The sequence below is a fragment of the Culex quinquefasciatus genome, chromosome 1 (assembly GCF_015732765.1).
Source record: "Culex quinquefasciatus strain JHB chromosome 1, VPISU_Cqui_1.0_pri_paternal, whole genome shotgun sequence".
In the NCBI taxonomy this organism is placed as follows: Eukaryota; Metazoa; Arthropoda; class Insecta; order Diptera; family Culicidae; genus Culex; species Culex quinquefasciatus.
The window spans coordinates 25,869,322-25,894,298 of record NC_051861.1 but is presented as its reverse complement, the minus strand read 5'-3'; the positions used below and the strand labels follow the sequence as shown (position 1 = coordinate 25,894,298).

The 24,977-nt window shown below is 42.4% G+C and overlaps 2 protein-coding genes across 2 annotated transcripts in view; one reads left to right on the top strand and one right to left on the bottom strand.

Moving 5' to 3' along the window:
* Positions 1 to 24,977, bottom strand: part of LOC6047624 (tachykinin-like peptides receptor 86C) — a 195,399-nt gene that overhangs the window by 127,187 nt on the left and 43,235 nt on the right. Inside the window, exons 3-4 of the mRNA XM_038248917.1 lie at positions 22,643 to 22,788; positions 7,333 to 7,546 (exon numbers count right to left, since the gene is read on the bottom strand). Coding sequence (XP_038104845.1) covers positions 7,333 to 7,546; positions 22,643 to 22,788 — 360 coding nt within the window. The remainder of the gene's footprint in view (positions 1 to 7,332; positions 7,547 to 22,642; positions 22,789 to 24,977) is intronic.
* Positions 4,364 to 6,677, top strand: LOC6039348 (protein scarlet). The gene is made up of 4 exons (XM_001848914.2): positions 4,364 to 4,820; positions 4,877 to 5,751; positions 5,807 to 6,377; positions 6,437 to 6,677. Exons 1-4 carry the CDS (start codon positions 4,370 to 4,372, stop codon positions 6,607 to 6,609), a joined length of 2,070 nt encoding a protein of 689 aa, XP_001848966.2. The 5' UTR covers positions 4,364 to 4,369; the 3' UTR covers positions 6,610 to 6,677.

Sequence of the window (24,977 nt, the reverse complement as noted above, 5' to 3'; positions counted from 1 at the left end):
AAATTGCGAGTGACAGCTGGAAAACAAGCGATTAACCACGGGTCGCTTGATCATTTTTGAGGAAATTCAAAACTTCCCAAGCCAGTCTGACAAGTCGCAATAGTGCGATCATTAGCAATAATTTAGTGCGAAGTCCAAGTTAGTGGGAATTGCGCAATAAAGCAGGCTTTGAGGTTTTTGCTGAATGGCACTATTTTGCTACCGCCCATGATAAAGGCCCTAGGCTTCATCCATAAAGTACGTCACGCTAAAATCAGCCAAAATTTAGCCCCCTTTGTCACGCTTTCCTTATACTTATAACACGCAATGTCACACTTTCTCAGACTTTATACTTTATGGATGACGCCCTAGTCATGGCCTCGAAGGTACTCTAAAACGGTTAGCCACACGTAAAAAACGGTGCATGCAAAATAACCCAATAAATATTCCTTTCACAAAAATAGATTGATCAAGGTAGGGGAACAGCATCTAATTTCAGCGTTCCTCTAATGTTGCCATATCAGCGCTTTGGCATTCAATTACAGCTGATTAAAAGCGTTTTCAACTGAAACCGAGTGATAAATAGCTCAATGAGAAGTGAACAAGCAAGTTTCTATCAAAAGATTTGCAAAAGTTGTTGTTTAAATAGTGAAAATGAGCAAATTTGACGAAACTAGGAGCGAGGACTTAACCTGCCAAACATACTAGAATTTCCCCTATGAGCCAGTTGAATAAATATTTGCGTAAAATTATAAAAATATAAATTAAATTAATCATCTCCCAGAATACCAGGTAGCAGTTATTGATCAGCCCGCCTGTGTACTTCTAGCAGATGCGGCGAATGAAGCTGTTGTAGGTAATCTCGAAAACACAAAACTTTAAAATTCGATATCTCTGGAACGAAACATATTCATTTCTGTCGATAAGTGATTCTTATGTAAAATTGACCAGGGAACACGATGGTGAGGTCAAATAAAAAAAATAAGTTGGGGTGTTTCGAGATACGGCCATTTAAAGTTTTCAATTGCGCAATACAGGTAGAAAAAATAAATTAATCAAAATTTTGATCACGGAAATGGATTCTACGTCCAATTTCCTTCAAAAATAAGTTTAATACCGACCCTCTAAGATTTGTGGTTCCTGAGTTATCGTCGTTTGAAACTAGGAGGTTTGGTCAAAAATCGCCAAAAAGTCGATTTTGGGGAGGTACAAAAATGGAGGGGGTGGTCCGATTTGGATGAAATTCGGGATTCTTGCTTGTTTTGATAGTATCAACAGCCCTGCCAAATTTAAGCAGGATCGGAGAGGGTAATTTTCAAATTTGCACTTTTTCGTGCACAGTTGAGATGGAATGACCCATATGATATTATCACAATCGGCTCCTGGGTGGGCATAATACAAAGAAAATCCCTGATCCAAGCTAACTAAAGAAAATATCAAAAAAATATACAATTCAATTCAACTATTTTTTAGACGAATGATTAAAACCCGCATGCACCACCTGCACAATCCGTTATTAAAGGTTTTTTTTCAATTCCGGTTCTGTTAGCTGACCTATACAATCTACCCCGCAAGCCAAAATGTCATGCTGACACTTACAATTTTCCACAGTGTTCGATTTAACTAATGTTGCGTAAATTTGCAAGCTGCTTAGCCGGAATAATTACGTTTGCAAAATGGTTTGCTGATTGATTTCGAAACTCACTTTGCACTCACACCCACAACAACATCGAATCCATTAAATCTGACATCATCAAAATAACTCGGAGGCTGCCCCAGAAGCCAATGGGCCATTTCCGGTGGTCGTGTTAGAGCTCACGTAATTAACGATGTGTGAAATGTGGGGCTTTGGTTTGCGTTTGGTAGCGTACGGTACCGTCAAACCCCTTTATCCCGATGATGATGATGATGACGATGGTTTCGATATTATCATTCCACTGTTTGCCATGCAAATATCAACTGCAAATGATAGCTTGTTACCAGGAGCAGTTCTTGAGCTAGTGTTGGAAGAGGATTTCACATTAGCAATTTGTAATAAATCTTTGTCAACTCAAACAAAATTGGAAGAAGTTGTCCAGAGTCCTCTTTGATTGTCGTGAATCCATACATTGTTGTATGGTCCCTGATTTCGATGTCTTGAGTCGAATGGGTAGTAGGGTAGAGTAGTCATCAATGAGACACGGGGAACAATGATAAAATGGCTCTCACAAGTCGTAGTTTCAACCAATCAGGCTCATATTTGGGGGAAAGGTGTGTCTACTGGATACACGTCTGTCATATTAGTGGCTTTGGTTATGGACGCTCCCTTGAAAAGCAATTCATAAATGTTTGATTCTGGGGTGTAAAAGTAAATTATGGACAAAAAAAACTTTTTCGCTCGTAGGCTGCCATTTACACCAAAACTAATATTTCTTAAAATTTCTTTCGACGTTCTAAAGGGATTAAGTTGGGCTACAATGTCCTTTCATTAGATTTGGCCAAAATTTAGAATAAACTCAGAATCCAGGGCTGTCTCATTGTTCCCCACTCATTTCAGCCCATGGGTAACAATGAGACACTTTGATTTTTCTTCAATAAACTTTTCAAAATCGATGGAAATCTTTCAAAACATGAATTGAAAGTGAATTTTGGCATATTTATAAAGTTTTAACTTCATTTAACGATCTCATATTTTGGTCAATGTTAGAACACATTAAAAGAAAGAAAATGCAACAAAAAGCTCATTAAAACATGCTGATGAAAAAATGAGAAAAATCTTTGAAAATGAAAAACCAAAAGTGTCTCATTGATGACTACCCTACCCTACGAATCCATTAAAATTTTCTTTTTCGAATATTTAGGAAAAGCCCCTTTTGTACTTAACATTTGATCTATAGTATGCATATAATATTCAAATCATTACATTAAAAAAAAACAACTGGGTTCAATGGGAAATCAAACAAAAGCGATTACGACCGAATTGGTTTAAATCGGTTCAGCAAATTGAGAGCAAACTGAGATGATTTTTCACCAAACGCCAAAGTGTCCGAAACTATTTGTAATTCGTAGAAAAAACTCTCAGTCGGATACATTTAATTTTGCTAAAGTTACAGCCATTTAAAACATACTCAAAAAATAAAAAAAAACAAACCAAAAAGACTCCTAAGACTATTTATTGCTTTTTTTAAATCGAAATAAATTAATTAAAATCGATCTCATTAAGCCTGTTCTCCAAATTATTTTCCAATTCCGGAAACGTCTTGTTACAAAAATCGTCCTTTACAAAAAAAGATCAACCTGTTTTGGCCAAAGTTCACAGAATAAAATGCTTGTTTTAACTGCGGAAGCCGCAGTGGCTGCTAACGAGACCCGTTTCCGGTGCGGGAAGCCGCTTTGAAACGATTAGAAAGGCAAATGTTCTGCTGGATGGAAAGACTGGCTGTTACACCACAGCCAGTTTTGGAATATTGATGAGCGCTTAGCGGGAATTTTGTCTTTCGAGAGCATCGTGATTGGATTTTCCAGCTGTCGATTTTACGACGCATAATTTCGCCTTTAAAGCTGTGCTTTTTGGAAGTGCGGTAATTGAAAATATGTGAAGCTCAGTGGTTTTATGACTGGCGATTTCGATTCCAATAACATTACACTAACCCGTTCCAGTGCCCAAATCTGCTTCCCGGCTTTACGCACTCGCGTCATGTTTGCGTACTTCATTTTACAAATTAACAACACCTTTCTGCCATGTACGTGAGGAATTTACGAGTCGCCTATATTGCACGCTAGGGTTACCAACGCCGTTCAACTTTTCCGGGAAGTCAAAGGAGCCCACTGCACTGCCAACCCTACTGCGTTGAATCGTTGAATTCTTGTACGGATTCTCCCTTCATTCCTTTACTCACCGCAACCTTCTTCTACATCACTAGGCTTATCGCCAAGGAGCTCGAAAAATATGCTGCCATCAGACGTTGGGGATATCGGATTACAGGGCCTTTTTGGGAGCCGTCCAGCCGATGATGTTGTTCACGCACTTCATCAACGAGCCCCTCCTAATTTGTTAAGGTGCATTTCTGGCTTAGAAGGAAAGTGTGCTGCGTCGTCCCGTTGGCGGCTTGTGGTGGGAACCGAATGAAACCACATTTTTGCTGTTGGCTCAGAGACAGGTGGATTCTGCATTTGGACTTTCTCCTTATTTCACAAAACATTGCTGTTATCAACAACTCTGAGTTCCTCAATCTGTCTGCAGAACTTTTACAGCCAGTTGGATGCATCCACTTGTCTGTGCAGTCCCAAAGGTATCGATTACCTTAGGTTATGAATGAGCCGGTGCACCTCGGTGACGACAGCACACAACAGTCCGTGTTCGATCGTCGAGTAGTTCGGTAGCGTCTGGATTATGCAACAACGCTGAACAATGTCCGCGGCCTGCATCGCACTGACCAGCATGGTCAAGACCACTAGCGCAACGCCGCTCGGAAGTGGCAACAAGAAGAAGACCTCTTCCGCGTCGGTCAACAGTACGACGGAAAGCTTCGAGTCGCAACCGGTGCTGCCACCGGTGTCTTGCGTGTCTCCCGGATCGGGAACGGCAACTCATCCCATGGGCGGTTCGCGCTGTTACCAGTCTTCGCTGAGGAGCTACAATAAGTGGTCACCAACGGAGCAAGGGGCGACGCTGGTTTGGCGCGATTTGTGCGTCTACGCGACGGGCCAGAGTGGCGGTGGGCTGTCCGACCGAGGACCGATCAAACGGATCATCAACAACGTGAGTGGAGCGGTTACACCAGGCACGTTGATCGCGCTGATGGGTTCCAGCGGAGCGGGCAAGAGTACGATGATGTCGGCGCTGGCCTACCGGACGCAACGTGAGAAGCCTTACACAATTTATGATTTCAGACATGACTGAAAATTTTTCTTGCAGCGGGAACCATCGTGCAGGGGGATATCCTGGTCAACGGACAACCAATTGGGCCATACATGTACCGGTTGTCCGGGTTCGTGCACCAGGACGATCTGTTCGTAGGATCGCTGACGGTTAGCGAGCACATGTACTTCATGGCAAAGCTCAAGCTCGATCGTGGTGTGAGTAAAGCTTCCGTTGAACGACTTATTCAGGAACTGCTGGAGCGAACCGGTCTAGCCAAGTGTGCCGATACCCGAATCGGTGAAGTTGGTGAGGGTAAGATGCTATCCGGTGGCGAGAAGAAACGTTTGGCGTTCGCAACGGAACTGCTGACCAAGCCAACCATTCTATTTTGCGACGAACCGACCACCGGACTCGATTCGTTCTCCGCGCAAAATCTGGTTTCTACGCTGCAGTTGCTGGCGAAGCGTGGAACGGCCATCATCTGTACTATCCACCAGCCGTCCAGTCAGCTGTTCTCCATGTTCGACCAAGTGATGCTGCTTGCCGACGGCCGTGTAGCCTACGCCGGAAAGCCCAACGATGCGCTGGGATTCTTCGAACAGCACGGCTATAGCTGTCCGTCGAACTACAATCCAGCCGAGTTCCTCATAGGAGTGCTTGCTACTGCCCCCGGTTACGAGAAGGCTTCCCAACGATCGGCCCATCGACTGTGCGATCTGTTCGCCGTTAGCGAAGCGGCCGGTCAGCGAGATGTTCTGATCAATCTGGAAATGCATATGGCGGAAACGGGCGACTTCAAAGTAACCGAAGAGTCACATCTATCCAGAAGGCCACGCTGGCTGCACACGTTGTATTGGTTAACGTACCGTTCATTCCTGACGGTTGTTCGTGATCCCACAGTGCAATATCTGAGACTGCTGCAAAAGATTGTAGGTATTCCTTAACTCAAATCATCCATCGACCTCTAACACAATTTCTTCCCAGGGAATCGCCCTCATGGCAGGACTGTGCTTCTCCGGTGCCATCAACCTGGACCAGCTCGGCGTTCAAGCGATCCAGGGCATCCTGTTCATCTTCGTATCGGAGAACACCTTCTCGCCGATGTACTCTGTGCTGTCCGTCTTCCCGGAGACTTTCCCGTTGTTTATGCGCGAAACCAAATCCGGCCTGTACCACACCTCCCAGTACTACGTGGCCAACATGCTCGCCATGCTGCCCGGGCTGATTGCCGAACCGTTGATCTTTGTCATCGTCGCGTACTGGCTCGCCCAGCTGCGTCCAACGTTCACCGCCTTCCTCGTGACGGTCATCGCGTCAACCCTGGTCATGAACGTTTCCACCGCGTGCGGTTGCTTCTTCTCCGCCGCGTTCAACTCCCTCCCGCTGGCGATGGCCTACCTGGTCCCGTTCGATTACATCCTGATGATCACCTCCGGTGTGTTCATCCAGATCGGCTCGATGCCGGTATCGATCAGCTGGATGCCGTACATCTCGTGGATGCTGTACGCCAACGAGGCGATGTCGATCGCACAGTGGGAGGGCGTTACCAACATCAGTGAGTTACAACGTTCAAATTAATGGCACCATAACTTGACGTACTCTTCTCACTTTCAGCCTGCTCAACCGAAGACCCAAACCTGCCATGCATGCGCACCGGCACGGAAGTGCTCACCCATTACAGCTTCAACGAGTCGCACTTGGCGCGCAACATCTGGGCCATGGTCGCTATCTACTTTGTGTTCCACGTGCTAGGATGTTTCTTTTTGTGGCGCAAAACCCGTCACTGAGGATTAGCTTTTTGTGTTATTTAAGCAGTTTTTTAAGTAGATTTAGAAAATAAATACATCCTCAACTTTATGTTTTCGAAAATTTGAAAACAAAAATCGGAATCAACAATTTGTTTAACCTGAAGACCACTAAAGTCTCAATTTGACGTGATTGTGCTATCTTGTCACACTCGCTTTTTGGCACTCCGAGAAAAATGTGTTTGAGCGTTTGACCTTGAATAAACAACAAGAAACACGTTTTGTTTGGCTGACCGTTCTGTGCATTGGCACGAAGATTTGTTGAATTTGGTTGTCGGAGTTAAAATTAAAAGTGTTTACAGTAGTCGGGCACGCACGTGTGTCAAACGCGTTCTGACAAAAAAAAACCCCTTTGGCCAGTTGTCACACTTGCAGCAATTTTCAGGGTGTGTCAAGATAGCACGATCAATCAAATCAAATGTTCATCATTCCGGTACAAGAATAGAACTCACAACCTCGGGGTTGGAAACCCAGCACGTCGCTAGTCGAAACCCATCCCCTCCCCAGATTCTCTTTTTCCTTACGGCGACGGTAGCTCGGCTTCATAAGAAGAGTTTCCTCTCATGATTGAAATCGAATTTTGGGATATGCAAAACATTGGCGTTCATAACTCAATTTGGCTCAACATTCATACGCGACAAGATAGCACGATCTCGACGAACTGTAAAAAAAATAGTAAACAAAAAGAACAAACTTCATACGCACCGATCGAGTGAGATGGCGACCAGCGTGAAGACGGACGACGCCACCGACATGTTGGCCATAAAGTTGTTGATGGTGCAGTAGACGGCCCCGAACGGCCAGTCCGAGTTGAGCATGAAGATAAAGTTGAACGAACAGTTGAGCGACGACATCAGCAGGTCGGCCACGCTCAGATTCAGCAGGAAGTAGTTCGTGACGGTGCGCATCCGGCGGTGAGCTGCAACGGAAGAAGATGAAAAGTTTGAGCGGAAATGATATCAAACCCAAGTTTTATCCACTTTGTTTAGTAGCTGGAAACGTGTGAATGATGATGATAAGGTTGGTTGTGGTATTGAAAACGGCGAAGTTGTGAGGAAAACTTGGAAAAGTAAATGATGATGGATATGAGTTACTCCAGGCTAATTTAAACTTTGCGTAGGCGTCTTAATATTCTGCGTTGGTTCGCCAGTTTAAGTTGATAAAAGAGAAGCGAAAAAAATAATTCATAACTTTCTCAAAGATGACAAATTAAATTCTGCTAAAATTTCAACATCTTCCAACCTCTCAACAAAACCCTCACCAGAAAATCCACCTTTTTGACTAGATGTTACTCTAAACGAACCTACAAAACGCCCACGGCTCAAACCCCTAATGCGGAAAAAAATCTCATCGCTTGCGTCGTCAAATTCCGGCACGGTCTTTTATCTTTAATACATTTTTAGCGGATGGTGAAATAAAGCTTTTTGTATCAAGCAATTTACGGTCCTTAATTAAATCTCTGAAAGGGCTGAAGTTATTTCTGAAACTTTTCCTCGATATGGGTTTTCCCGGAAACTATATCCGACGTTCCGGAGATGAAATTCGACGTGACAACTTACCAAGTGGTGGAATGTTTCATTTCAGCTGCGTACAGCATATGTCTGCACGAGAGTGTTATATTTCAGATTTTCAAGAACTCGTCAGTAGATAATAAACGCTTTTCACGCTTTTCGGACACCATTATTTCGGTAGTCTATATATAAAGGGCTTCCGGTGAAAATATCGAATTGCTGCTGGTTTCCTTTTCTCGCTGACTGATTTTTGATAAAGTTTTCTTTGACGTCAATTTTGACTTCCCACACAGTGACGCAGTTGAATTTTTGATTTAAAGGGTGGCTGTTTATCAAGCCCAGTCTCATCACCAGATCCAATGTCACCCCTGCTGACGGTAATTTCAAAACTGACTTTTTGACAAAGAACTTTGTCCTAAGGTTTCTATACGTGGTGTCAATCCAAAATTTTCGCGAAGCGAAAACGTTACGTGACGAATTCCCCTCTCGGCAAATTTCCCCTCTTTTTGGTGCACGCTGGTTGGATGAACGAACGTTTCCCAATCAGTCGATCGAGAGACGTGAGATTGATGTATCTAAAATCTCCCCCACTCCACCTCATAATTTTCGGATCGTCGACGAGCCAACAAAACTCGGCTCGGTCGGTCCCGAAAATTCATTCTATTGCTGGACGACGACGAGGACACATCAGAAGCAGATGGCCTGGTGGCCCGGTAGCAGACGGCCTGGAGGTCCGGGAGCAGATGGCTTGGAAGCAAGGACCAGCTAAGACATGCCGGTCGCGTGAGTCGATCATTGGAACTGGCCACCACCTGGAGTGGCCGGAGGCCCCGCGGATGTTCCGATGGGGGGACATTTGCCGAACCGTAAGAGTTGGGGCAATATGGGTATCAAACTTTATGGTTTTTGATACTGGGCATGAAATTTGACATTTTGGCAGTAGTGGCCACCACCTGGAGTGGCCGGAGGCCCCGGGGATGTTCCGATAAGGGGACATTTGCCGGACCGTAAGAGTTGGTGTAATATGGGTACCAAACTTTATGGTTTTTGATACTGGGCATGAAATTTGACATTTCGGCAGTAGCGGCCACAATCCGGAGTGGCCGGAGGCCCCGGGGATGTTCCGATAAGGGGACATTTGCGGAACCATAAGAGTTGGGGCAATATGGGTATCAAACTTTAGGGATTTTGATACTGGACATGAAATTTGACATTTTGGCAGTAGTGGCCACCACCTGGAGTGGCCGGAGGCCCCGCGGATGTTCCGATGGGGGGACATTTGCCGGACCGTAAGAGTTGGGGCAATATGGGTATCAAACTTTATGGTTTTTGATACTGGATATGAAATTTGACATTTCGGCAGTAGTGGTCACAATCCGGAGTGGCCGGAGGCCCCGCGGATGTTCCGATGGGGGGACATTTGCCGGACCGTAAGAGTTGGGGCAATATGGGTATCAAACTTTAGGATTTTGATACTGGACATGAAATTTGACATTTTGGCAGTAGTGAGTGGCCGGAGGCCCCGGGATGTTCCGATAGGGGACATTTGCCGGACCGTAAGAGTTGGTGTAATATGGGTACCAAACTTTATGGTTTTTGATACTGGGCATGAAATTTGACATTTCGGCAGTAGCGGCCACAATCCGGAGTGGCCGGAGGCCCCGGGGATGTTCCGATAAGGGGACATTTGCGGAACCATAAGAGTTGGGGCAATATGGGTATCAAACTTTAGGGATTTTGATACTGGACATGAAATTTGACATTTTGGCAGTAGTGGCCACCACCTGGAGTGGCCGGAGGCCCCGCGGATGTTCCGATGGGGGGACATTTGCCGGACCGTAAGAGTTGGGGCAATATGGGTATCAAACTTTAGGGATTTTGATACTGGACATGAAATTTGACATTTTGGCAGTAGTGGCCACCACCTGGAGTGGCCGGAGGCCCCGGGGATGTTCCGATAAGGGGACATTTGCCGGACCGTAAGAGTTGGTGTAATATGGGTACCAAACTTTATGGTTTTTGATACTGGGCATGAAATTTGACATTTCGGCAGTAGCGGCCACAATCCGGAGTGGCCGGAGGCCCCGGGGATGTTCCGATAAGGGGACATTTGCGGAACCATAAGAGTTGGGGCAATATGGGTATCAAACTTTAGGGATTTTGATACTGGACATGAAATTTGACATTTTGGCAGTAGTGGCCACCACCTGGAGTGGCCGGAGGCCCCGCGGATGTTCCGATGGGGGGACATTTGCCGGACCGTAAGAGTTGGGGCAATATGGGTATCAAACTTTAGGGATTTTGATACCGGACATGAAATTCGACATTTTGGCAGTAGTGGCCACAATCCGGAGTGGCCGGAGGCCCCGCGGATGTTCCGATGGGGGGACATTTGCCGGACCGTAAGAGTTGGGGCAATATGGGTATCAAACTTTATGGTTTTTGATACTGGGCATGAAATTTGACATTTCGGCAGTAGCGGCCACAATCCGGAGTGGCCGGAGGCCCCGGGGATGTTCCGATAAGGGGACATTTGCCGGACCGTAAGAGTTGGGGCAATATGGGTATCAAACTTTATGGTTTTTGATACCGGACATGAAATTTGACATTTCGGCAGTAGTGACCACAATCCGGAGTGGCCGGAGGCCCCGGGGATGTTCCGATAAGGGGACATTTGCGGAACCATAAGAGTTGGGGCAATATGGGTATCAAACTTTAGGGATTTTGATACTGGACATGAAATTTGATATTTTGGCAGTAGTGGCCACCACCTGGAGTGGCCGGAGGCCCCGCGGATGTTCCGATGGGGGGACATTTGCCGGACCGTAAGAGTTGGGGCAATATGGGTATCAAACTTTATGGTTTTTGATACCGGACATGAAAATTGACATTTCGGCAGTAGTGACCACAATCCGGAGTGGCCGGAGGCCCCGGGGATGTTCCGATAAGGGGACATTTGCGGAACCATAAGAGTTGGGGCAATATGGGTATCAAACTTTAGGGATTTTGATACTGGACATGAAATTTGACATTTTGGCAGTAGTGGCCACCACCTGGAGTGGCCGGAGGCCCCGCGGATGTTCCGATGGGGGGACATTTGCCGGACCGTAAGAGTTGGGGCAATATGGGTATCAAACTTTATGGTTTTTGATACTGGGCATGAAATTTTACATTTCGGCAATAGTGGCCACAATCCGGAGTGGCCGGAGGCCCCGCGGATGTTCCGATGGGGGGACATTTGCCGGACCGTAAGAGTTGGGGCAATATAGGTATCAAACTTAATGGTTTCTGATACTGGACATGAAATTTGACATTTCGGCAGTAGCGACCACAATCCGGAGTGGCCGGAGGCCCCGGGGATGTTCCGATAAGGGGACATTTGCGGAACCATAAGAGTTGGGGCAATATTAGGGTGGTCCAAATCCGGACTTTTTTGGGGCTACCCCCTGAAATCCAAGATTGACCCATCACTAGGCTAAATTCCAAATTTGAGCTCATTCAGACAACGGGAACCCCTCCCTCTAATCGCTTAAAGTTTGTATGGGAAAAATCGTCAAAATGTATGGAGAAAAGCAACTGTTTTACTTTTTTACCTGTGGAAGGCGCCATAATCATCCGATTCTTACCATTTCTCAAATGTAGAACCTTCATTAAATTTAGAACAACTTTCCCGAAGACACCATATTTTTAGGATTTTTTTCCCGCAAAGTTATTAGTTCCCAAAGCTGACCATTTTTGCGCGGCCAGCTGTAAGGGGCTACCTAACAACGATGTTTATTTCCAATTCGTTCACGAACGTGCTTTCTCTCAGGTTCAAATTCTCTCACGAGCTTGCTCGCACGAGCTTGCTGCTCTGACATAATATAAGAATTTATATGTTAAATACCTATATCTCAAATCAAACCTGCTATTTTAGTTGCAAATTATAATAAACATGCCAGGAACGCAGCGCAGTGGACGGCAAACGAAAACGACGACGACGACAAAAGTCCAAGCAGAGAAACAGCGCACGCGCTTGTAGGCAAACAAGCAGGCAAGCAGGCGAGCAAGCTCGTGAGAGAATTTGAACCTGAGAGAGAGCACGTGCTTGTACGAATTGGAAATAAACATCGTTGTTAGGTAGCCCCTTACAGCTGGCCGCGCAAAAATGGCCAGTTTTGGGCGCTAATAACTTTGCGGGAAAAAATCCTAAAAATATGGTGTCTTCGGGAAAGTTGTTCTAAATTTACTGAAGGTTCTACATTTGAGAAATGGTAAGAATCGGATGATTATGGCGCCTTCCACAGGTAAAAAAGTAAAACAGTTGCTTTTCTCCATACATTTTGACGATTTTTCCCATACAAACTTTAAGCGATTGGAGGGAGGGGTTCCCGTGGTCAGAATCAGCTCAAATTTGGAATTTAGCCTAGTGACGGGTCAATCTTTGATTTCAGGGGGTAGCCCCAAAAAAGTCCGGATTTGGACCACCCTAGGCAATATGGGTATCAAACTTTATGGTTTTTGATACCGGACATTAAATTTGACATTTTGGCAGTAGTGGCCACCACCTGGAGTGGCCGGAGGCCCCGCGGATGTTCCGATGGGGGGACATTTGCCGGACCGTAAGAGTTGGGGCAATATGGGTATCAAACTTTAGGGATTTTGATACTGGACATGAAATTTGACATTTTGGCAGTAGTGGCCACCACCTGGAGTGGCCGGAGGCCCCGCGGATGTTCCGATGGGGGGACATTTGCCGGACCGTAAGAGTTGGGGCAATATGGGTATCAAACTTTATGGTTTTTGATACCGGACATGAAATTTGACATTTCGGCAGTAGTGACCACAATCCGGAGTGGCCGGAGGCCCCGGGGATGTTCCGATAAGGGGACATTTGCGGAACCATAAGAGTTGGGGCAATATGGGTATCAAACTTTAGGGATTTTGATACTGGACATGAAATTTGACATTTTGGCAGTAGTGGCCACCACCTGGAGTGGCCGGAGGCCCCGCGGATGTTCCGATGGGGGGACATTTGCCGGACCGTAAGAGTTGGGGCAATATGGGTATCAAACTTTATGGTTTTTGATACTGGGCATGAAATTTTACATTTCGGCAATAGTGGCCACAATCCGGAGTGGCCGGAGGCCCCGCGGATGTTCCGATGGGGGGACATTTGCCGGACCGTAAGAGTTGGGGCAATATGGGTATCAAACTTTATGGTTTCTGATACCGGAAATGAAATTTGACATTTCGGCATTAGTGACCACAATCCGGAGTGGCCGGAGGCCCCGGGGATGTTCCGATAAGGGGACATTTGCGGAACCATAAGAGTTGGGGCAATATGGGTATCAAACCTTAGGGATTTTGATACTGGACATGAAATTTGACATTTTGGCAGTAGTGGCCACCACCTGGAGTGGCCGGAGGCCCCGCGGATGTTCCGATGGGGGGACATTTGCCGGACCGTAAGAGTTGGGGCAATATGGGTATCAAACTTTATGGTTTTTGATACTGGATATGAAATTTGACATTTCGGCAGTAGTGGTCACAATCCGGAGTGGCCGGAGGCCCCGCGGATGTTCCGATGGGGGACATTTGCCGGACCGTAAGAGTTGGGGCAATATGGGTATCAAACTTTAGGGATTTTGATACTGGACATGAAATTTGACATTTTGGCAGTAGTGGCCACCACCTGGAGTGGCCGGAGGCCCCGCGGATGTTCCGATGGGGGGACATTTGCCGGACCGTAAGAGTTGGGGCAATATGGGTATCAAACTTTATGGTTTTTGATACTGGACATGAAATTTGACATTTCGGCAGTAGTGGCCACAATCCGGAGTGGCCGGAGGCCCGGGGATGTTCCGATAAGGGGACATTTGCGGAACCATAAGAGTTGGGGCAATATGGGTATCAAACTTTAGGGATTTTGATACTGGACATGAAATTTGACATTTTGGCAGTAGTGGCCACCACCTGGAGTGGCCGGAGGCCCCGCGGATGTTCCGATGGGGGGACATTTGCCGGACCGTAAGAGTTGGGGCAATATGGGTATCAAACTTTATGGTTTTTGATACTGGGCATGAAATTTTACATTTCGGCAGTAGTGGCCACAATCCGGAGTGGCCGGAGGCCCCGCGGATGTTCCGATGGGGGACATTTGCCGGACCGTAAGAGTTGGGGCAATATAGGTATCAAACTTAATGGTTTCTGATACCGGACATGAAATTTGACATTTCGGCAATAGTGACCACAATCCGAGTGGCCGGAGGCCCCGGGATGTTCCGATAAGGGGACATTTGCGGAACCATAAGAGTTGGGGCAATATGGGTATCAAACTTTAGGGATTTTGATACTGGACATGAAATTTGACATTTTGGCAGTAGTGGCCACCACCTGAGTGTCCGGAGGCCCCGGGATGTTCCGATGGGGGACATTTGCCGGACCGTAAGAGTTGGGGCAATATGGGTATCAAACTTTTGGTTTTTGATACTGGGCATGAAATTTTACATTTCGGCAGTAGTGGCCACAATCCGGAGTGGCCGGAGGCCCCGCGGATGTTCCGATGGGGGGACATTTGCCGGACCGTAAGAGTTGGGGCAATATAGGTATCAAACTTAATGGTTTCTGATACCGGACATGAAATTTGACATTTCGGCAGTAGCGACCACAATCCGGAGTGGCCGGAGGCCCCGGGGATGTTCCGATAAGGGGACATTTGCGGAACCATAAGAGTTGGGGCAATATGGGTATCAAACTTTATGGTATTTGATACTGAACATGAAATTTGACATTTCGGCAGTAGTGGCCACAATCCGGAGTGGCCGGAGGCCCCGCAGATGTTTCGATGGGGGGACATTTTCTGGACCGTAAGAGTTGGGGCAATATGGGTATCAAACTTTATGGTTTTTGATACCGGACATTAAATTTGACATTTTGGCAGTAGTGGCCACAATCCGGAGTGGCCGGAGACCCCGCGGATGTTCCGATGGGGGGACATTTGCTGGACCGTAAGAGTTGGGGCAATATGGGTATCAAACCTAATGGTTTTTGATACCGGACATGAAATTTGACATTTTGGCAGTAGTGGCCACAATCCGAAGTGGCCGGAGGCCCCGGGATGTTCCGATGAGGGGACATTTGCCGGACCGTAAGAGTTGGGGCAATATGGGTATCAAACTTAATGATTTTTGATACTGGACATAAAAAGTTGCATTTGGCCATTATCTGAAATTAAGCAGTTAAAATATTCTAATGCTAAGCAGTTAAAATATATTGCTTATTAGGCAGGAAGTAATAAATAGACTACTGCAATGCACATTTTTTTGTGCCTCTGTGAAAATCTGTTTCTGGAAATTTAGAATAACTATCTCGTAATCATTAAGAGCCCTGTAAAGGGTAGTTTTTAATGTCTGTTGTTCAAATTTCCTTTACTGCCGCCGATTGCTTGCAACAGCCTTGCAAAAACATTCCCGCATCTTGGTAACTTTCGAGTGGTGAAGGAAAGTAAATTGATTTCACTTCGATTTCTATTTCAGCTCCACTTGCAATTTCCGTCCCCTTAGTTCGATAGGACGGTTATTATAAGGGGGGAATTTGGACCGGACATTCTAATCGAAAATTTCAACAATCATCTTGCAAAGTTCTTTGTCATACTGGTCATGTGTAACATAACCACCTGCACCTTTTTTTGGGCATCAAACTTTGCATGAACTGTTAAAATTAATTTGCACAAAAATATAAAAGTGTGCATTTTTTGATTAAAAAAAGTGCGCATTATTACATTTTTATCAAAAAACTGTAAGGGTCCTAATTCTTTTGAAAAAATCTATAGCAATCAGCAGGATACCGAAAACCAATTTTCTCAAGCAGCAGTTGAAACGGAGTTCATTTTGCGACTGTTTTCTTTACGTTTTATCAATACCCTAGTGTAGGCGGAAACGGCTCGTCGGTAAACAATTTTAATGAAAAAAACTTATTTATTATCAATTTTGAACTCCTACTTCACTTTATTCCGTGCTTCTGGCCTGCACAGGTGAAGTCATCAAAGAGCGAAACAAATTGTGGAATCGACCGTATCTCTGGTTGAGCAGGGAGAAGCAAATTGATGGATTTGCTGAAATCAAAGAATTTTGATGCGTATAACCTGATGATCAAAAACGTATGATTGCCAAAATACAATGAAAAGCCAAGAATAAAAATGCATTCAGAAATATTAAAAATGATATTTTTTTTCTCGTGAAAATTCTGCAAACAAAATAAACTCAAAGATTTTTTCCGTCCATCACGGGATTCGAGCCAGCGAACTCTGGCGAATTGGTCCAGTCATGTGGACTGTTAAATTACAAAACTTAGTTGAAACATCTTGATTTTTTGTCAAGTTATTGAATGATCATTGATGATTTATTGCATTTGTTTGTATTTATTATATTGATTTACAGTCCAGCCTCAATTGTTACATTACCAAATATATTTTTCTATATCATCATCTTGAGATTCATCATTTCCAAATCACTTTAGATCACTTTTGGGGTCATATTTGAGCTCTACCTTAAATGCCAATCGTTAGAAAATTGACCCAATCTCACTCCTTAGAGGGGATGACATTGAGTCAAATCTAGTTCGGTGAATGCGGAATTCCGGTCCCAGTCGAGGATTTTGTCCAGATGTTCAAATATGTCAATCGGCATGTCAAAACGCTTGGACATGGATTTATAAATTCAATGAAAATACAAGAAAGTCAGTTACTGGTCATTCGGCCAGTTCCGGTGAATCCGGAATTAAGGTCCCAGTCGAGGGTTTTTTTCCTAAATATTTATATATTTTAAGCGGCATGTCAAAACACTTGTAAATAGTTTTATAAATTCAATAAAATGTCAAAAACTCAGTAGTTGGTCATCCGGCCACTTAGACCAGTCCGGTGAATACGGAATTCTGGTTCCGTCCTAGTCGAGGATTTTCCCAAATGTTTATATATTGCAACCGGTATGTCAAAACGCTTGGAAATGGTTTTATAAATTCAATAAAAATGTCAGAAACTCAGTAGTTGATCATCTGGTCACTTTGCCCTGTTCCAGTGATTCCGGAATGACGGTCATAGGCTTATATTATTCTAAATATTCAAATATGTTGAGCGGCATTTAAGAACACTTGTAAGTTGTTGCTTATATTTTTTAAAGTGTTTGTTTTGAACGTTTCCAAAAACTGTCGGATTAAACTGTGACAAAAAAATACTTTTCCAACAAATTTAAAAAAATGTAATTTTGAGTTATATCAGCTTAGAACAATGCAATGTGAATTTCCCTTTGAAATTCTGGCTTGCTATTCAAATTATACATTTTTGAAACGGCGACTTGGACCGAAATTTCAGATTCACTGGATTTATATAATTTGGCCGGATGACCAGATACAGAGTTCCTGACATTTTCAATAAACATATAAATCCATTAACAAATGTTTTGAAATGCTGCTTGACAATTTCGAAATAGCAACGGATGGGACCGGCTACATTCAAGCCTTTGAACTCGATGTTCGAGCAGAAACTTGCAATAGAAACCACAAAAGGCCTGTGGGTTGTTGAAGCGGATTGTTTTATTTTGGGACTGAAAATTTTGGCCAGGTTACCATATATCGAGTTTCTGACATTTTTATTGAATTTATACCATTTCCAAGTGTTTTGACATATCGCTTGACATATTTGAACATTTGAAAAAAAGTCGGCTGGGACCGGAATTCCGAATTCACCGGATCTGGCCAAAGTGGATAATTGACTAACTTCTGACATTTTTATTGAATTTATAAAACCATTTCCAAGTGTTTTGACATGCTGCTTGACATATTCGAATATTTGGGAAACATTCTCGACTGGGACTGGAATTTCGGATTCACCAGAACTGTTCAGAGTGGTTAGTTGACCAACTACTAGAGAGGCCTTAGGTTCGAAATGATCTTAACCTATTCTCAAACTATAAATGGGTACGTACCATGACATTCTTGCATGAGCTAAAGCTAAAGAACGAATGAGCGACCGCTCAGAAAAAATGAGCGGCGGTTCATTTTGTGAACCGGTTCTTTTCAAAGAACCGTCAAATCAAAGAGCGAGTCAAAGTTTTCTTGTTGTATGCTTTGCTGGCAATTTACATCAAATCACTTTTCAATGTTATTGTTGCAAAAGTGTAGTTTACGATGCAAATTCATTTTTTTTTTTACTATTTTGATAAAAAGTTGTTTCAAGAGCGAATTGCGCAATGTATCCAAGAATATTACGGGCTTCATTTTCGCGCCTGCCTGCAGATTCCATTATTCAGCTTTTGTAGACTGAATAATAGACAAGAAAAACATCAACTTCCAAGAATCCATTTCCGGAAAGTGTTCCTTGGCAGAGTCCCGAATATATGACACAACGAAACCAGTTCAAGCACGCCCATATCTAAGTTACGCATGAGCCAATGCCACCAATAAAGGACGTGTCTAAAACAATACCTTTTCAGCTGTCATCACTTGACAGCTTTCGTGACAAATATAAGGTTTGGGAAGCCCTATGGTTACCCCAATTCACCAACAAATATTAATTCGTCGTTTTTTCCTGTTTGAACATAAAACTTTCTTAGCTAGATTATACTTTTTCAAAGCTTAAGGCTTAAACCATAAATCTAATCTTTTTTTAGGATAGAAATGTTATTAGAACCCAGAATAAAAACTAACTTAATCCACCTATGTGGTTGATGCCTTCCTCACTTTTTACCAAAAATGGGTAATATGAGTGGTTTGGACACACATTTCAGCATTTTTTTAGATCCAGAAAAAAAGAACACAGATATAACTTATGTGGTAATAACTCGAGACAGGGTTGCCAGATCTTCAATGTTTTGGACTCTTTGAAAAGCCCTTTCAATTGCCTAACCAACGATGGGTCGGATGATGGATCCGGACATCGTTTACATGCATTTAAGTGAGATCCGGCTTCAAAAAAGTACATAAATTTCACTGAAGTGGTAATAACTCGAGACAGGGTTGCCAGATCTTCAATGTTTTTGACTCATTGGAAAGCCTTTTCAATAACCTAACCAACGATGGGTCGGATGATGGATCCGGACATCGTTTACATACATTTAAGTGAGATCTGGCTTCAAAAAAGTACATAAATATCACTTATGTGGTAATAACTCGAGACAGGGTTGCCAGATCTTCAATATTTTGGACTCATTGGAAAGCCCTTTAAATTGCCTAACCTACGATGGGTCGGATGATGGATCCGGACATCGTTTACATACATTTAAGTGGGATCCGGCTTCAAAAAAGTGCATAAATATCACTTATGTGGTAATAACTCGAGACAGGGTTGCCAGATCTGCAATGTTTTGGACTCATTGAAAAGGCCTTTCAATTGCCTAACCAACGATGGGTCGGATGATGGATCCGGACATAGTTTACATACATTTAAGTGAGATCCGGCTTCAAAAAAGTACATAAATATCACTTATGTGGTAATAACTCGAGACAGGGTTGCCAGATCATCAATGTTTTGGACTCATTGGAAAGCCCTTTCAATTACCTAACCAACGATGGGTCGGATGATGGATCCGGACATAGTTTACATACATTTAAGTGAGATCCGGCTTCAAAAAAGTACATAAATATCACTTATGTGATAATAACTCGAGGCAGGGTTGCCAGATCTTCAATGTTTTGTACTCATTGGAAAGGCCTTTCAATTATCTAACCAACGATGGGTCGGATGATGGATCAGGACATCGTTTACATACATTTAAGTGAGATCCGGCTTCAAAAAAGTACATAAATATCACTTATGTGATAATAACTCGAGACAGGGTTGCCAGATCATCAATGTTTTGGACTCATTGGAAAGCCCTTTCAATTACCTAACCAACGATGGGTCGGATGATGGATCAGGACATCGTTTACACACATTTAAGTGAGATCCGGCTTCAAAAAAGTGCATAAATATCACTTATGTGGTAATAACTCGAGACAGGGTTGCCAGATCTTCAATGTTTTGGACTCATTGGAAAGGCCTTTCAATTACCTAACCAACGATGGGTCGAATGATGGATCCGGACATCGTTTACATGCATATAATTGAGATCCGGATATTTATGAAAACACATACATAACTTTTGAACTACTTATCGAAACTTCAAACAATTCAATAGCGATGTATGGGACCCTAAACCAAGTCGAATGCAACTGGTTTGGTCAAAATCGGTTCAGCCAGTGCTGAGAAAACTCAGTGAGAATTTTGGTCACATACATACATACACACACACATGCACACACACATACACACACACAGACATTTGTTCAGTTTTCGATTCTGAGTCGATATGTATACATGAAGGTGGGTCTAGGAGCTTTTAATCAAAAGTTCATTTTCAGAGCAGGATTATAGCCTTACCTCAGTGAGGAAGGCAAAATGCCATAATTTATCCAGAAGATCCTTCATCATTTATACCAAAGAATAAAAATAGCCAATACTTTTTTTCTCCCGAAACCTTTTTCATCAATAATTCCAAAAAATCAAATTATAATCAATACTTTTGAAGACCCAATCGGTCTGCTAATTTTTCACATAAAATTGTGTTTTATGAGAGTTATTGAAAATAACTCATTGTGTACCAATAAAACAACAAAACAAACAGACAAAAACGCGACGCGAGCATTACCCTTTAGACTATCTTTTATTTGCTTTTATTCAAAAAAGGAAAGGTCAACAAAAGATTCGATGCAGCGACATAAATGAAATTCCGAAAGCAATTGAACTTCCGGGAAGTTTCTCTCCGCTGGAAATTGACGACTAAAAGCATTTCAATTTTCCAATCTGCATTGCCGTGTCGTGATAATTAAAAATATCTCATGGAAATGAAAATGGTACGCAAGTTCAACTAAGCAATTTCAGTTTAAGTTATTTTGAGTTCTAAATATTTCCCGTCTATATTTATTCCCGTTTAAAGAAACTAAACTTTTGTGACAGGTCACTTTCTGCAAAAAATAATAATGATTTTAGGATTGAATTTTAAATATAAGTTTGAATTAACAAAAAAAAATCAACTGTGGTTTTTGATGATCCACCAAGAAATTAAGCCTTTCATGAAAACTTCCCTCTGACGTCATGATTTCGATGAAAAGAATTAACCGAATCAGACCTTCTGATTATATTTTTCCCTATGAATTCAAAGAAGGCTATTTGAAATGACTCGTTTTCTCCGAAAATATGTTGCAATTAATTCATGATAAATTTTTCTGCGAAGTAGTATTTTTTAGTTTTAATTATGATGCGGAATGAATTATATTTCCAAAAAATGGCAATTTAAATTTGACGTTATAAAAATTCTCTGAAATGCTCTCGAAAGTATGAACGTGGATTTTTTTCGAAAGCTAGTAAACAGGTGTTTTTTTTTAAATAAAATAACTCGGTATATGCAATTACTCTGTAATAGCAGACAATCAACCCGATTTTAGTATGTTTTATTGAACGTTTCAAAATGATTTATACCTCTTTGTTTTACAAAGCGTTTGTCATACAAACCATTTCAAAAATAAATAAGCCGAGAAACTTTTAAAAGCCAAATCAGTTCATTCCTTTGAATCCACTTGTGGCAAAGTCGCAGTAACAAACGATGTCATTAGCCGGTTTTATCTTACTAAGTTACTGTTTCAGGCACATTTGAAGTAGAAGAGCAAAAACATACAAATCGTACTGCATAAATTGCATCCATGCCATCCATGCCAGACCTTTAAGTGAGAAACCCACTCACTAACGCCCGCTAGCATCATTGCCAGTGTGCGGTTCAATGGATTTTTTCTTCTTTGCTGCCAACCATAGGGTAAATGTTAAAATAATGTTCATAATTTTAAAATTCAAATTGAAAAGTTGCAATCGATTACCATTTTCTACCCCCAACACGGTGAATGCTTGAGAGTATTAGTGAGTTTTATCTTTCTGGATCAGAAGTATTAAAGGCATTATAGACTTTGTGCAATATCTTGCGATATAGAGGTATGGCATTTTTGCCCGTTACCGACAATTACTGCTGTTTGCTAGTATTGTGAAAACAAAACAAGTTCAAACGAGGCTTGAACCGGCAACCTCTTGGTTGGTAATCTAATACGTTACTACTGCGCCGTGGAGCGCTCGATGTTTCTCGAGGATGCTCCAGCATATATTTGTATTGGTGAGAACTTCAGATTGCTGACATGTTTACACTAGGGCAAAAATGAGCTATGAGCTGGCTGCAAAAACTGTCATAAAATGAAACATTTTCTGCAGCAAATCCACTGTTGCAGTTTTTGATATCTATTTTTCCTTTGGGTGTACAAATCTCAAAGGAAACTAATCTTTTAATTAGAACATGATTTTTTTAGATCAATTTCACACACTGAATTCAATCGCATACAGCATTTTTTAATTTTTTTGGAGATTGCTTCGAACCCCCAAAGGTACTGAAGAAAAGCTGTGCTATAAAATTGATGTTGGTATTCCACCCTACTGTATGACATTCACTTACCGAGTACAATCCACAGGACGATGCAGTTGCCGGTGATAGCAACGAGCAGCATCGCTCCGAACACCACGCCCCAGGCCATCTTTTGCTGCCAGGGAAGTTCGTACGGGCTCTTGGTCGTCGGGAACAAACACTCGGTGATGAATTCCCTGCAAAAAAAGATGATGTGAGAATGGCATTAAAATGGAGTGGCCATGGCTGACTGGTTACGGTGTTCGCGAATGGTTCTGGGTTCGATTCCAATCTGCTTCAAACGAGAAAGTTAAGAACACCGAAATTTGAAATGATAAATATATGAACGAAACATCAAAGTCGCTCGATGCTGGTACGTCGCTTTTTGACGTTTCGAGAAAAAAGCGTTTTAATGTTTGTTTGACCATTCTGTGGATCATCCTGAAGTTTGGTTGAATTTGGTTGCTGGTTTCCCAAGTTGTAATTGAAAATGTTTACGGTAGTCTAGCTCGTTCCTGTGTCAAACGCGTTCTAACCAGAAATCCCTTTGGGCAATTGTCACACTTACATGAATTTTCAGGCTGTGTCAAGATAGCACAACAAGATTGAAACTTATTTCATAGGAAAAGTGGCAAAAATGCACGGAGCTTTTTTGGTTTTTATTGAATATCTCAGGATTGAAATTGAATTTTGGAGATCTGTGATAGTCAAAAGATGAGGCATTGTGATCAGCACAAAATGGCGTTCTAAACTCAATTTGGCCTAAAATGCACGTACAACAAGTTAGCATGACAGCGACGAAATGTTACATTACAGAACAAGGTAAAATTAATTATTCACAAATTGCACTCTAATAGTAGTTTATGCAACAAGTTGCAAAAAGAAAATTTTTTCAGCACGAGTCGTACATTTATCCAACGAGGTTCACCGAGTTGGATAAATACGAAGAGTGCTGAAAAAATCAAGTTTTGTAACGAGTTCCATACAACATTTTTTGCAATTCCAAAAAACACACACTGAGTGAAATTTTATGTCAATTTTATGTATTTTGTCAATAAATCGTTTAAATCAAAAAATGTTGAAAAATTTTACTTTTCGAAACAAGTTCTGAAAAGTTCAACTTTTCAGCACCCATTTGAGTGCTGAAAAGTAGTACTTTTCAGCATTTATTTTGAAAAGTGTTGCTATTCGATTCTGTTATTTTTTGGTACAGAAAAGTAGGCTATTTCGTCGTTCAAGAATGACAGGAAAAGTAAGTAGCACGACGGAATTGCAAAAAAAAGAATTCGAAGAAATCATCAACATGCCAATTTACGGATTCTGCTAGAATTGTATCAGAAGTGTACGCCGTGACAATCCTCAAACGATTTTCGTCAGAGGTAAATATTCATGAGTAAAAATATGTGTGCACCAGCAGCATCCCCATCATTGTCGAGTGCTCTTAATGCTGTCTGCCAAAATCTCGAGGGATTTCCCGGAAGGATTTCTCTGAAGGATTTTGGGACAGGCAAAAAATTATGCGTGAAAAGCAATTTGTCATAACATGATTACAACTTTTCTTGGTCTCTTCTTTTACAGGCTGAGAATTTATGCCGGAATTTTTTCTCGGGACACGCACACTGACTATACAGAGTAATTCATTGCCGAATCCTCTTGAGGTGCCTCGAGCACGGAGCTAAATTCAATTACATTGGCTAAGGGTAAAACGAATTTAAATTACGTTACATTCTATATCCAGCAACATATGCGTTTGGGGCAGGGTTTCATATGTTTTTCCTATGTCGATGCTATAGAACACAACTTTCTACTTTGGGATTGGTCATCTATGCACGGAACATCCAACCCCACATGACGATGTTTGAGAGAACTACGGTAAAAGCAAGTATTTCTCATGCAAAGCTGTGCTGTAACTTTTTGGTTATCCCAAAAATACACAGAAATGAATAATTTTGAATGTTACATCATTGATGACGTAACACTTAAATAAAATTGATTGCAATTTGATGTAAATTTGCAACAAATCATACGTAAAAACATGATTTTACGTGTGATATAGAATCTTATGTTTACATCAGCCGAGTTTACATGTGATTAATGATTTCCGTGTCAAGTAAATTTACACTTTTTTCTGTGTATGCTATCCCCCCATAACATAGGGGCAGGGGGCAGAATGGGCCATTCTTGGTATTAGGCTTTAGAATGGATTTAGACCAACTGTAAGGCAAGGGTCTTATAAAGGACGTCAAATAACATCACCACACCGAAAACGACGTTTGAACTCATTGTATTTTTCGCATTATGAGCAAAACTGTAAATTGATTGACAAAACCACGCAAATGTTGTTTATTTAGAGGTTCTTAAATAAGCTATCTGACAAGTTAGATTG

Excerpts from the sequence above, each read along its gene's own strand:
- LOC6039348 (XM_001848914.2), top strand. The coding sequence starts at position 4,370 with ATGTCCGCGGCCTGCATCGCACTGACCAGCATGGTCAAGACCACTAGC. Across the intron at positions 4,821-4,876 it reads GCTGGCCTACCGGACGCAAC|CGGGAACCATCGTGCAGGGG; the intron begins GTGAGAAGCCTT and ends TTTTTCTTGCAG. Across the intron at positions 5,752-5,806 it reads TGAGACTGCTGCAAAAGATT|GGAATCGCCCTCATGGCAGG; the intron begins GTAGGTATTCCT and ends ATTTCTTCCCAG.